The 14,781-nt window shown below is 38.6% G+C and overlaps 1 protein-coding gene across 1 annotated transcript in view; it reads left to right on the top strand.

The window, feature by feature from the left end:
* The window catches only part of fstl5 (follistatin-like 5), a 531,686-nt gene that overhangs the window by 457,811 nt on the left and 59,094 nt on the right, over nucleotides 1-14,781 (top strand). The window contains exons 12-13 of the mRNA XM_055159513.1: nucleotides 13,001-13,027; nucleotides 13,199-13,317. Coding sequence (XP_055015488.1) covers nucleotides 13,001-13,027; nucleotides 13,199-13,317 — 146 coding nt within the window. The remainder of the gene's footprint in view (nucleotides 1-13,000; nucleotides 13,028-13,198; nucleotides 13,318-14,781) is intronic.

Raw genomic sequence — 14,781 nt, 5'->3', positions numbered from 1 at the left:
GTTATATTGGCGATTTAGTATAGCCTTGCTGGTCAATACTTTAATATAAAACCATTAATTTGATTTAAAATTATACTGCACGCACCCCACATCAAAATCAGGACTAAACTAGAACTAAATCAGGACTACAGCAGGGTCGAACCAGGTCTAACAGGACTAAATTGGGCTAAAACAGGTCCAAACCTATATTAGCTTGAATGAACCTGAAATATGTAATAGTTTGTTGCTAATATTGTTGATTTTGTAAAAATCTGCACTGTTTCTCAGTCCAAAAATACATTTTTTTCCTTTTTCATGGGCAAGCAGTCATGTTTATTTTTGACGCAAACAGCATGATTTTGATCCACCTGTCAATCTCGCCCTCAGAAATCAGGAAGACATGATACAGCTTCAGATCCACTCGGATTTGTAAAGTTTCTTCAAAGTGTGTGGTTCTGGCTGGTCTTCTTCTTGAACTTGTAGTGCCTCTGCATGGTCTCAGCTGACAGGTGCGGGACAAACACCAGCCTGCTTTCCTCATGGAGGACGTTCTCTTGTCTCATGGCGAGAAGCACAAATTCGCAGTCTTGAAACATCAGAAAGCAAAAGAGCACTGAGATCGGATGCACATGCTCAAGAGTGAAGCTTTAGTCTGTGCTCAGTCCGAGTCAGTTCAGCATTACGGTTCTATAAACTCAAACAGGAGCTGATCTCCCTGTGCCCCTCCTGGAGCCACCTGTGGTTTTACAAAGTTTCCCAAACTTTTTTCCTGGGGACCCATATTTTATAAATGACAAACCTTCATGACTCAAATCAATAGACATTATTCGCAAATCACAATATAAAGGTAAATTTGACCATTTTTGAACATTAATGAGGATATTTTATTGTTGTTATTGTAACTACTCAAGTTTAAACAATGAAAAACAGTAACTGAATCAGCAATAAAAGGATCCATAAGTTGCCCATAAGTTGCCCATTTGGAATGTAGCCTGTTTTTTTTTTTTTTTTTTTCATTGTTGGAAAAAAATAGCCAATAAAATAATTACAAAAAGATTAGAAATTATAAAAAACATTTCTAATGAGATAGGTGGGCCTATCTGAGGTGCAGGAGGAAAGAGTAACATGCATATCAGGCGCAGCATTCAGTCTGTTTCTGTGCTTTGTCTTCATTTTTGCGTGCAGACCTACAAGCAGATCGTGACAACCCGACCCCAAAAAAAATCTTTTGCGACCCACGTGAGGTTCACGACCTAGTCTTTGGGAAACAATGTTCTACATCGTCTGCCTTTGATTCCAATAAACTAATGTGTCAAGTCGGCTTTAGCGCTCGGTCTCGCCACTTCGCTGGTACTCAGGCTAAACTATTGATTATTCACACCGCAGCATAATGTACAGAGCTGTCATCATCTGCACTTCATGTAGGCCTGAAATACCCACAGCAGACAGTGAAGCAAAAAGGCATTTATAGAGACTGAGCACACCAATAACCCCAACAAATAAGCAACAATACTTTTCTAGTAATCAACTACTACAACTATGAGAGGAACTTCACAGAAAATTGTGACAACACCTGCAAATGAAGAAAATATTTCCAAACTTCAAATCATTAGTGTAGAATTTAAGTGTGTGAAGTACTTTCCCTCATAGCAAATGTTCTGTTTAAAATAGAGAAGTCTTAATCTGATGATAAATAATTGGAGATGTTTCCTGATCACATATGACACAGTGATTATAATAAAACAGAATGATTCTGCACTCAAGAATGCGGTTTTATTATCTTACCCATCCTGTCAACATAATTTGTACTGCATTTCATAATCCTCTCACTAAACTAAATGCAAACTAAATAACTGATATTTTAGACATGTACAGTCTGGCTCCTGGACTATATGCAACATTTATTTGATTATGCTTGATTCTATCAGTGTGGAGGGACACTTTCAGACTTTCCACTCTCTCATTCCTAAACATGTTTACGCTTTTGACAGAAAAAGTCCTCCAGTCAGTTTGGAAAAAGTTTGCCTTATGAAATATGAATTACTGAAGTCATAACTTATCATATTATACTGCACTTAACATCATCACTCCAGTCCAGCTTAGATCTAAACACAAGTTGGGCAAAGGGCTTCACTTTTATAGCACAGATTTTTACTGCATGTCTACTGTAACAGTGTGCATTGATGAGTTTCAACTTCCTGTTATATGGTGCCATTTTGAAGGCACTGATCATTCAAAGCATATAATATGTTTGTGAATTGTTAATTGCTATAGAATGGTTGTAGCTTTTTATCATTCTGAAACTCATGGCGATTTGGAATACAGAAATATCATGGTAATAACTGCATGGTACTTGCAATTTTAGGAAGTTTTTGTGACGAAAAAAAAATGCATAGATGTTTAAGAGTGGGGCTGAGCTCCACACTCCACACTCTTTCTATTAAGCTAAAGATGTTCATTTTGTCTTCTTATGTACTTTATCTTCTTGGGTTCTTTTTAAAGACAATACAGTAAAGTGTATTTACCTTGTTGACATGACACTGACCACGCCTCCCATTGCCCAGTGTTCTCTGGAGAAGGGTGTCCCACGTGTGTGAAAGGTGGAATGCGCTGTCATCAGTCTGAGCGACCTGCCAGGTCCATCAGGCTGACCACGCCTACAGGAAATAACAACAACTGATATACGACACGTCACCACCAACACCGGTGACAGTTCTGAAGATGGCTTGCACCTTGCAGCCGAAATATGTCAAGAAGTTAAATTACGCTCTTTCTAGGGGGTAAATTTGAGGCGCATATTTATGGGGAAGAGAAAAAAAAAAAAAAAAAAGAAGCATTTTAATTCACCTAAAAACTCCATACAGCTTCACTAGAATCATTTGGATGATTTCAGCCCTGGAATTGCCAATCTCTACTGAACAAAAGTTAGAAAGGTAGCTGCTTCACTTTGAAACTAGAGCATTTTGGGATGTAGACAAACTAATAATAGGCAAGGCAAGGCAAGGCAAGTTTATTTGTATAGCACAATTCGTACACAAAGTAATTCAAAGTGCTTTACAGAATAAGATAAAAACAAATCAAAACATAAATAATCATGAAGATTAAAATTAAAAAAGAGAGACATAAATTGGAGAGAAGAGTGCGGAATGAAAACCTTTCAGTTATATGCACAGTTAAACAGAAATGTTTTGAGCCTGGATTTAAACAGCGTCACAGAAGAGTCTGTCTCACATGTTCAGGAAGACTGTTCCAGGTTTTAGCTGCATGAACCTGAAACGCTGACTCCCCTTGTTTAGTCCTGACTCTGGGCACCAGCAGGAGGCCGGTCCCTGAGGTCCTCAGAGTGCGAGATGGTTCATATGACACTAACATGTCACAGATGTACTTTGGTGCTCGGCCATGGAGAGACTTGTACACAAGCAGAGCTGCTTTAAAGTCTATTCTCTGAGCCACAGGAAGCCAGTGCAGAGACCTGAGCACAGGATTACTCAAACATATGTGAACAAAACAAAACACAACAGCAGATATGTTTCGGAGGAGGTAAGACTTGTGACTTAAAGCTCACAGGAAACAGATGTGTGTGATATAGGACCTTTAACTTAAAAACAAATCACCGTTAACACACACTTCAGCAACTCGAGAACTGACAAAATGGAGAAAACAGAACTATATCAATCAGGAGAAGACATGTCCCTTCATTCTCTTTCTCAAATCCAAACCGAATCCTCTAACTTCATCAAGTAATCGAAGGCACCCGCTGGAAACACAGTTATTACGCAGGGGGGAGAGAGTGGACTACAGCGGGCTGGTTTTCACTGGTATAGATGATGAAGTTGATGTATGGGTTTCTTGGAGGCGCGCAACATCCACTGTCCTCCTGCCAAGTGATGAATAGCATCAATACGCCAGACTATTGCAGAAGGGCCAGGCACACAAGATCTCATCTCAGCACCATATTTCAATTTTTCACCCTATTTTTGCAACATCTGAAAGAAATTGCGTTGTTTGTTTTGTTTGGTTCTGGTCTTGTTTGCTTGTGTGCCTCTATTGGAGAGTTTTGTAACAACTTTTAATGAGGTAGGTGGTATACAAAAGAAGCGAAAGTGTAACCAGGTAATAGGTTTTTGTTCTCAAAGATGTTTAGTGTAACTTTTCTGCTTCTGTCTATGAAGATGTTATTGCTGGAGTGTTTCACAGTATGGCATTAAAACTTTCTAAATCAGGCCAAGTTACAGGTCATATCTGTGGAGAGGTAACCCCATTCACAGTCAGAATGCCTGTTTTTTATGTATTTTTGAGCTGTAAAACAACCTGTAATTGAATAAATGTAAAGTACAGCTGCATACTGTGGAACATATAATGAACAAGCATTTAATGGACCCTCCACCAGAAAAGTTACACAATGCAACTTTAAAGCCACATATGCAGCCAAAAATAAAAACATGTTTTTCATTTCGCTTGTTATATTGCACTGAAAAATAGAAAAATGGAAGAATGGAATGTGTCCTGAACGTGAGCGGGCTTGCATCTCCACAAACCTGATTCATGTTTGGTCTGGAGGAGGGCCACCTTCTTGTTTTTTTTGTTTTTTTTGTTTGTTTGATGGCTATAATATTCTACAATATGGCATAAAACCTACAATACCGGTCAAAAGTTTTAGACCACCCTAATTTTTCAGTTATTTATTGCAGTTCAAGTCGTCCAAGTCCAATGAAGAGCTTGAAATGGTACAAAGGTAAAAACTGAACAGCCAGAGGTTAAAAAAATATATAAAAGATAACAAAACACAAGTCCAAGCTCTGCTAAAACTACCTCAAGAAAAAAGAACAAGATGGTAAAATACAAGTGCCACACATTTATGGGAACTTCTGCAACAGACTTGGGAAAAACTTTCTGAAGAATATTTGATTTCTATTGTAAAAAAAAAAAAAAATTACACGATAGGTGGACGCTTTCATGAATCAAAAGTTTAGAAATTCATCAACAGCAGTTCTAAAACTTTTGTCCAGTAGTGTATATCCATGGAGAATGTTCTGAAGTATGGTTTTACCTCTCTATTTCCATAGAATCAGGCAGATCCAATCCAATCCACTTTATTTATAGAGCACATTTCATAAACAGTTTCCAAAGTATCATACATGTTTATGGTTTATATAAAATTTTCGCAACAATTGTTAAAACCAGTTAACAATCATGCCCTCTAAACTGTTTATTTTTTAACTTTCTGTTTTGTTTGTGTGCTCAAACTGGCTAGGACCGTAGTCGATATTCTTGGTAGAGTATATAGACATGTTCTGTCAGAAGGGGCAGTGGCACTAAAAAAAGCTCTCAACATTTTTATGCTCTCACGTAAAAACAAGGACACGCTAGAGAGACCTTGTCCATCAGCGGGCCTGGGAATGCCTTGTAGTCGCGCCGGAGAAGCTGGAGAAAGTGTCTGGGGTGAGGGAAGTCTGGGTGTCTCTGCTTGATCCAATCCTGGATAAGCGGAAGAGGATGGAGGGGTGGATGGAAAAACGGCAATCCAGAGGTGTACTGGTAAACAGCGTCTTGGAAAGTGAAAGCTGTCCAGTCACCCTCAGAACTCCAAATAACTCACTCCATGCTTTCTACTTTCTGTTCTGAATAAATGAATTGCTCTACTAATAAAACATCAAACCATTCATTTAAAGAGGGAGTAATTGTGATGGGCTACGATATCAGACCTTTGATGATATGGTATCACAATATTTCGGTTATTGTTACATCCCTGGTATTAACTGCTAACACATAACACATTTTGGTTACGTTTACACTGAAACGAATCACCGTATCAGTGTATTGGAAACCATTTGCGTCCAAACACGTCGTTTCTGTGTCCGCAATCAAAGCCTTCCCTTTCCACACAGTAATGCGAAACTGCCTGAAACGCTAATCACATGCCTAGGCTGGCGTCACGAAGTCACAGCGTCACATGGGTAGAAAAATCAAGGAAGTGGAGCACCATGTCTGAAGTTGCAGCAGCCGATTTCGAGCCGATGAAGATGGCAAGCGTGAAAACAGTCTTTCTGGTTCTAGCGACGCTGTTTCCCGTTTGTCTCTGGTTTGTTTAAACTGTTTTCCGCAATAGCGTCACATGACCAATGTTACAAACCCAGCGAATCAGGAAAGCGCAAGTCACAGTAACATGGTCCAATAAAGATGCAACTAGAGCTCCTACGTCAGCGTATCAAAGTTTTCAGTTGCCCACATAGCGCCGGATCAGATTAGTAATCAGATGAATTCGTGGGAGCTGACGGCACCAGATCGTTCCATCTCTGGAGCCGTTTTCTATCGGATTAGTGTGGACGAATACTGCACCAACAATGAAAACGACTCGGATATGTAGTAGTGTTTATGGGGCCTTAGATCACCATGTTACCTTTTACTGTTTTGAAAATGCTATATTTGCATGAAACAAAGTATTAATATGTTAAATATGTTTCCTGAGTTCCCCCTCCCTTTGTTCTCCGTGTTAAGTCACTCCCCCTTCAGAGTGATATCACAATACAGTCAGCGTGCATTTCGCTAATGAAACTATTGCACATTGCATCAGCTTTGTGAAGTTGTAGTGTATTATCTTTAGTGCTGTCAAACGAAAAAAAAAATTAAGAGATTACTTAATTATGATCTGTAATTAATTAATCCAATTTTTTTCTTTTTTGCAGACATGTTATTATTATTATATTATTATTATTATTATTATTTATTTATATATTTTTTTATTAAAGACAGCAGAACATAACATAAAAAAATAAATAAAAAATTAACATTTGCAATATTCAACATAAAAACAAAAAACAAAAACATAAAACAACAACCACAACACCACAACAAATACAAAAAAGCCCCCCCATTTCCCCCCAACCACCCACACGACACAAAGTCAAAACAATATAAATGTGATAGTGCAACATAAATACACCGCTAGGCTCCCTAACATTGATACACTTTTAATTAATTTAATTAATTTTAATTAATTAATCTAATTAATCTCTTTATTAATCTCACCTGAAAATTGCTGAGAAAAGCCTTCAACTTCAGGTATTTTCATTTAAATTCATTATTACATTATTTTCATACTATTATTAATGTTTTTTATATAAGTATCATCATTATTATAACTATTACTAATCTGCATAAATAAACTCAGCTTTACAACATATAAACCATCACCACTCTAGAGCCACATCAGCTCGTTTGACATAATGTGTTTAATGCAGCTTTGCACAAGTCTCACAGAAACAAAACTTAAAACTGCATGGCTAATCTGTATAAACTAAGCGAAGAAAAGAAAAAAAAAATGCTCTTGTGCACTGATGTGGTTCAGCTTCTAGTAAGGGCATGACTCAGTGGAATATAGATGTTCTCTCTGTGACAGAGGATGTTGATGGTGAAGGTGAGTCTGTTCCGTGTCTGTCACGATGTTTTCAGAGATCAGACGTGTGCAGGTTTATCGCAAATGCGGCGAGAACGGGAATGAAAATTACAGTTCTTTGCGGGAGCGAGCGGAGCAGGACTGCACAGTGCAGGACTGTGTTTCAACAACACATAAAAACAGATTTTATAATAAGGCAACTAGCATGCAGAAACAGTAAAGTTAGAGATTAAAAATAAGATTAACGCGATTAAAAAACATAACACTCTAAATATGACTGTAATTAATTAATCGCAATTAATGTGATAATTTGACACCCCTAATTATCTTGTATTGTTCTTTTACATATTTACGATTGGTGCAAGCTTGTGGGCTGAGTTTTAGACAGAATTGTACAGCCAACAGTAAGGAGGGTTGGAATAGTGCCCGTGAGAGATCGCTAGATTACTCAGACATGCATGGATGACATCTAAAACATCACCAGGGATGTTTTTAATGAGGGAACAATATTATAACATGGATGAAAGCTCCAAAGTCATTTTTTTTTCCCACAATACCCACCCTTTAAAGAACTATAGCAAGCTTTAGCTCCAACAATTAAAAGTTTACAATTTGTTCAAAGATTAGTCACCTTTACTTGATAGTCTGTCCGCCCGCTAAACTGTGCCAAAGTCCAACTCTACAAAAAAAAAAAAGACCTGAATTCTAAATGCTCTACACCAAGTAAACCTAAATTGAATCTGCTATAAATTGCGTTGTTTTCCCCATTTGCTCCTCTTGTCCTTCCTCTTGTACCTCAATCTAGACTCTTCCAGAACTTTTAATGAGGTAAAAGGTATGCAAGAGCGGCCCGGCGAAACCCTCCACAAAGCACTTTTCAAAGATTAGGCCTGAGTAATAGCACAGCGTCGTCTAGCAGCTTTTGTCTTCCCCTGCAGAGGCTGAGGGAATGAGCATTGCAATGGGAGCCAGATTAGAATCGGATGTGAATTGGGCGGGAGATTGGTTTTGCGGAGGGAGAAAAGGCTGAAAATGCTGGAACGGGAGAAGTGGTAGGGGAGCGAGGGGCAGATGGAGAGCCGGGAGTGGGCAAGGTCACTGTTTAAAAAGAGAAAGTGACAGCGGAGATGGGGCAGGGTGCGGAGGCTAATTGACTGCTAGGATTACTTTAGGTATATGCAGATGTGGAGAATGGGAGAATGGGATAATAGAAGGATTTGAATGTTGATAATATTAAGATACTGAAATACGATGGATAGACGTTTTTAAAAGATTGGTAGCCTAATATAATACAGTGATGGCTTGATGTGTGAAAATCTGAACTAAACTAATAACGTGTGGAGAAATTATTGAGCTTTCAAGTCCAAATAGCTTTTTCTATTCAGGTAGCTTTTATTTATTTATTTTTTTGTATTTAGACATTTTGTTGCATGTTTAAAATGGTAAATGGTCATATTTTTATACAGCGCTTTTGCACTCAAAGCGCTTTACAACAAGGAACCACTCACCCATTCATGCACACACCGGTGTACGCAGACACTGGGGACGGGGTGGATTAAGTGTCAGGTCCAAGGACACAACAGCAGTATTCATTTGTGGTGTGAATGTGGGATCGCACTGCCAACCTGTGAGTCTGTGGATCTGACCACTCAAACAATTACGTTCATATCGAGAGCGTGGTTCGAACTGACAACCTTTAGCCTGCGTTCAGACTGCAGCCTGAAGTGACCCAAATCCATTTTTTTCACCTCTATGTGACTTGCATCTGATCTTTTAATGACACAGATCCGATTTTTTCCAATGCGACCCAGTCCACTTGGATATGTGCTCCTAAAACCAATACATATTCGATCTTTTGACATGAAACTTGTCTGTACGGTCAGGACACATTCATTCCACCTACAAGTCAGGCTTGGAATCTAGTCAATGGAGGGAAAGCGAGGTTAGCAAATTTATTAATATATGGGGGGATCGCTGTATTGGAGAGGTCTTATTGGAACCGGCTAGAGAGCAAAATACAAGGAGGCTAAAGACTCAAAGGTTGTATGGAGGATTTTTTTTTTGTTTAAAATTGTCATTGAAAGTTTAAAATACCATTACAGAGATGCAGCAGCTTTTTAATTATGATGACAGAAAAAAAAAGAATGAAAATCTATCAGTTGTGGACGTAGTGAGGACAGATAAACATCAGCCAATAGAAAACGAGGCTGCCTCATTTTCTATTGGCTGTTAGGTTGTCAATCAAACTCCCTAGTGTAACTGAGTCGTCGGCGCTCGGGGATTATGTGGTTTATGTGGCGGTTCTTAGAGGCTTTTTCAAACTGTCGCTTCCTCGCATTTCGCACAAAGTTTGTTGCAACGGCGGACGAGAATCCACGACCAGTTCGCCGCAAAAGAAAGTCCGAAGGGTCTAAAAACTGACGCGTCGGTCGCTAAAATATTTCTAGGCAGGTCACTTCAACGGTAATTCTGTACATGCACTGGATGTAAACAAACGTGATTTCTAGAGTAAAGAGGCGGGAGGAGGAGATGTTTCTACGATGGTCGCTGTATTTCACTTCCCTTAAAAAATCCTCTATACAACCTTCAAACAAACGAATCGGCCGTGGACGTGTAACCTGACCATTTTACAAAGAACTGGACCATATTTTGGGAGACAATCTCAGCGTTTAGGCGACTTCCGTAAACACTGAGCTCGCTCGCTGTGTGTGATTTTGTCATGTCCTCCAATGCACATGCGCGACACTTTTTGGGGTGTTTAAAGTTCACACTGAAGATCACATACAAATCGCATTTAATTGGAAATGTGAACGATCTCGCTAAAAAATTGGATTTCAAAAGAAAATCTGATTTGAGCATTAATCTCCGCAGTCTGAACATAGCCTAAGATTGGTGGATAAACACTCTCCCAACTGCCTTACTGTCGCTCTAGAGTGGTTTAGAGAAAGGAAATATTCAATACATCTGAAATATTCGTAGGTAATAATATTCTTAGTTTGTGCAGACAGTGGTTAACAAAAGAAATACCAGTACTAGTATTGTTGTTGTGTTCTTGAACAAGACACTTCCTGCATATGTGTGAAAGTGTGATGGTGGTTTTTGGTGATTGCATTTTGGCAGCCATGTCTCTTTAAATCCGCCCCAGGGCACCAGTGGCTACAGTCAGTTAAAGTAACAAATCAACTGACTTTACAAAATTCATTGTTATTATTATTATAAGAAAAGTTGGTGGTTAAAGCTTGCATCCAGCATATCATATTGTGCCCTTGAGCAAATCCATTTACATATCATCTGTCATCTGCAAGTGCATTTGTATGAACGTGATTAGTTGTTTAACTGCTTTAACAGACTCTTACTCGCATATTTTCCTTTTCAAAACGTTTGAAAATATGAAATATCCTGATGAAATGTGATTGAAATTTCAATACCAAGTAACAAAAGCAAGAGAGGGTGAGAAATCTGAAATTTGAATTAAAGCTGCGCTGAGACCTGCTATATTGAATTCTAAACACACCAGAATTGAATGTATTATGTGTCCTTGAGTTTTCAACATAGAGTAATTCCCATTTCTCATTTATTTTTCTACAATTCCCCATGTTTCCAAGGTTCCACATGTATTCCCATCTCCGCTATCAAGCTTCCCAATGAAATCGCCAATTACGCCCTGTGCTTTGTTTGCGCTCCGTAATCCTTCTAATAGTCCACAATCATGTTTTCCGAAGCGCTCATTCGCATCTAAGTCCTTTAATTTAGTGCAGTTATATTGATCTGGTCCATCTATTTCCACATTCACTTCCACAACCTTCCACTGTGCCTCCATAAATCCATCTGAGGTTTAATCGTATGTTGACGTTGATGGAGCAGGGGCCTATGTAAATCTACGGGAGATTTACTGTTTAGGAAAGAATTAATCAAACCGATAATCCACATATGTTAGCTTTTTATTAGAGGCTGGCTATACAACCTTACCAAACTGTTCTTGTTGTTTTAAAGGTGTATTGTGTAACATTTTTGTTAGATGGGCTCCCACCTGCTTGTCGTTTTGACGTGATTGCTTTGCGTGAGTGTTCCACAGTACTGTATTATAACTACAAGCCGGAGACAAGCAGGTAAAGCTACAGGACCTTTTCTTTAACCTATAGAATGCAAGATAAGTTTAATGCCATACTGTGGAACATTAAAGGCAAAGCTATAACATCCCCACGGAGACAGGCAGGTGGCGGATCCTATAGAAATGTTACAGTCATAGTGCGTATTTAAGTACATTTAACAGATAAGAATCATGCCAGTGACTTTGAACAACAACAAAACAATACATTTGAACTTTTCTGACATTGTACTGGTTTCCCTGGAATGCTCCAAAGTATGGCATTAAATTTATTACAATGTTGAGGGTTTTAATTACCAAAAGAAAAAAAGAAAAAAAGTGTTACAGAGAGCCTTGTCACCTACACTATCGGTCAAAAGTTTTAGAACACCCTCATTTTTTCAGTTATTTATTGCAATTCAAGTCGTGCAAGTCCAATGAAGAGCTTGAAATGGTACTAAGGTAAATACTGAACAGCCAGAGGTTAAAAAAAAACATAAAAGATAACAAAACACAAGTCCAAGCTCTGCCAAAACTACCTCAGCAAAAAAGGACAAGAGTTACGTTAGTTTTTTATTTCCTATGAGGAGGACTCAAATATACATTGAATAATAATGTGTTTAATGCAGCTTTGTGCACATTTGTTTACGTTTTACAGAAACAAAACTTAAAACCACATGGCTAATTTGCATAAACTATAAGCTCTGAAAAAAAATTGCTTGATCCTTGTGCGCTGATGCGGTCAGCTTCTGTCGGACTAAAGAACACGACTCAGTGGAACATGCGTGTTTTTTTTCTGCCACAAAGCGATGACGGCAGTATGCATTGAGTCGATGCAGAACTATACTGCGCCCTTTACTCCGCGAGGCTCCTGAATATAGTAGCCGTAATGCTCCAACAATCCATCAAGTTTGTGGCTTCATAGCTTACCAAAATCATACTAAACATTTTGACGGATTTTGGAGCGCCGTGTACCACATAAAATCGGTTCGAGGTCAGTAAGCACAACCAGAATTAATACATGAGCTGCACCGGATTAGAAGGCGCACTGTCGATTTTTGAGAAAATTTAAGGATTTTAAGTGCGTCTTATAGTTCAAAAAAATACAGCACCTTGTATCAGGGGATGGTACAGGTCAAGTTTATAATATTTAAAATACATCTTACGTACAGTTCTTTTAAATTCCCAGACACAGTATTGATCTACACCATATATTACCCTATTCCCTCCCCTGTTTCCCATTTCGCTACCCAGAATCCATCTAGTCCTTTACTGCTAGCTGCTGACGACTCTCCATTTTCAGTGTTTGGTATCAAATTATTTCCGTGCAGAGGTCTTCATCGATTATTTGCTGCACTTGGCACTTGGCGAGAGACTTTCTATAAAACTTTCATGACCTCCCCCGTTGCCTGGCTAAGCGTCTGTTTGTTTGCACTCACAATGGAACCCTATTGATCCTTGCATTTATTTTCAACTATGCTTTTCCTGTTGTCTCTCCTCCTCTCTCTCTCTCTCTCTTTCTTCCTGTCTTTTCCCAGTGGCGAACATACTATGGCGCGAGGAAGGTACGTCGCTCCTGCCATCCATTAAGCAGAGTTAATTGAATTTTTGTAATGGGGTTAGTGAACTGTGCAATGAGGGATTAAATGATTGGTTGGTGATGTGTTAGAAGTAGATAGTGTGGATTTTGTGCGGGTAATTCTGTGGCTAATTGTGTGTCGTATTGTGTTTTCCAGGTCTAGGCATTGGTAATATGTTCTATGTATTCTATGAAGATGGCATTAAGGTGATCCAGCCGGTGGCGTGCGAGATACAGAGACACATCAAGCCCAGTGAGAAGCTGCTCGCACTGGAGGTGAGTGCTGCTAATCGTGTACTCATTAATCTGGATGTGGTTTTGTTCATAATAAGAGAATACACTTAAAGGTGCATTTAGTAACTTTTTGGTTGGGGGTTCGTCACCTGCTTGTTTCTATGGATATGTAATTTTCTGCGTTACATTTATTCAATTACAGTGGTTTTAACCCTCTCAGGCTCAAATTAATTTTTTAGTATCAGGAAAAATCTGATATTTGGAGAAAATTATAATATGGGGTAGTAATATACAATTCTGACTTTTTTATCCTTTGTAAACAAAAAAGTATTTTGCACTTCTGGCAGGCCGTTTGCGTGTAGCCATTCCTGCACAGTCTGCATCGCCCATGTTTATCAGCATGGATGGAGAAAAGGCTCCTAAGTAAAAAAAGCTCATATAATATGGATGTGGAGTAAGTAGGTACTTGGAATTTAGCTGTTGCAAATCTGCAACGCCTGCCTGGAGAGGGTTAAAGCTCAAAAATACTTAAAAACAGGCACTCTGACTGTGAGCTGTGTTGCCTCTCCATAGATCTGATCTGTAACTTGGTCTGGTTTGCTCTCCATTACGATAAAATAATTTAATACCATACTGTGATGCATTTCAGACAAAGCATTAACATCTCTGTGGAATCTGACAGACCCTCCACCTAAAAAGTTACACACTGCACCTTTAATACTGTATTAGTGTGGTTAAATCAATACTGAATGAAGTGAGTCATGCCCTAATTGAGTAAAAATGTTTTGCAAACACAACACTTGAGCTCCCTGAAGCTGCCTGAATTTCATCCAGATAGAGCATGTGTGTCCAAACAATGGCCCTTACACTAATATCTCTGGCCCTCGGGCGTCTTGCAGAATTGGCCTAAATAATCAGAAGTAGCATTTTGTATTGCACATTTTGAAAATCTCTGCTCGCATAACTTATTAAATAACAAATGTGCAACCCTTTGCTCTGTGCAAGTATTAATATGTGTTCCTCTGTGAACAAAAGTTTGGACACCCCTGAACTCTAGGATCAACAATAAACCCTTCCAGCAGTCAAGTGTTTGGAAAACTGTTGAACTGTATTTTTTATTGCATATTTGTCCAACATAACTTTAGACTTAAGAAATATTTAATATGTGGTTGTTAGCATATATGGCAAAAGGAGAAATTCAAAAGTTTATTTGGTCAAATACGTTTCACAGCTCATCCCAGAATGACCAGAACTGAAGAAGCAGCTTGGATGAGTTGCGAAACATGTTTGACCAAATAAACCTTTGTCCAGTTGACAAATATAATTTTTCCTTTTGCCATGGATTCTGCATACATTAATAATCTACATAAAACATTGTGTTGAGTGGTTATCAGTTATCAAAACAGCCTTAGTTGTGAACATAATATAACAAAATGTAATGGAAATAGTAATTGTAAGAATGCAGAGAATGACAGATGTGTCCGGTTATGAGGTAATTATTGTGAA

Source organism: Boleophthalmus pectinirostris, unplaced genomic scaffold (genome assembly GCF_026225935.1).
Source record: "Boleophthalmus pectinirostris isolate CB_2022bp ecotype Guang Dong unplaced genomic scaffold, ASM2622593v1 HiC_scaffold_23, whole genome shotgun sequence".
NCBI lineage: Eukaryota > Metazoa > Chordata > Actinopteri > Gobiiformes > Gobiidae > Boleophthalmus > Boleophthalmus pectinirostris.
The sequence above is the reverse complement of the archived record's forward strand: the minus strand, read 5'-3'. Positions and strand labels throughout refer to the sequence as shown.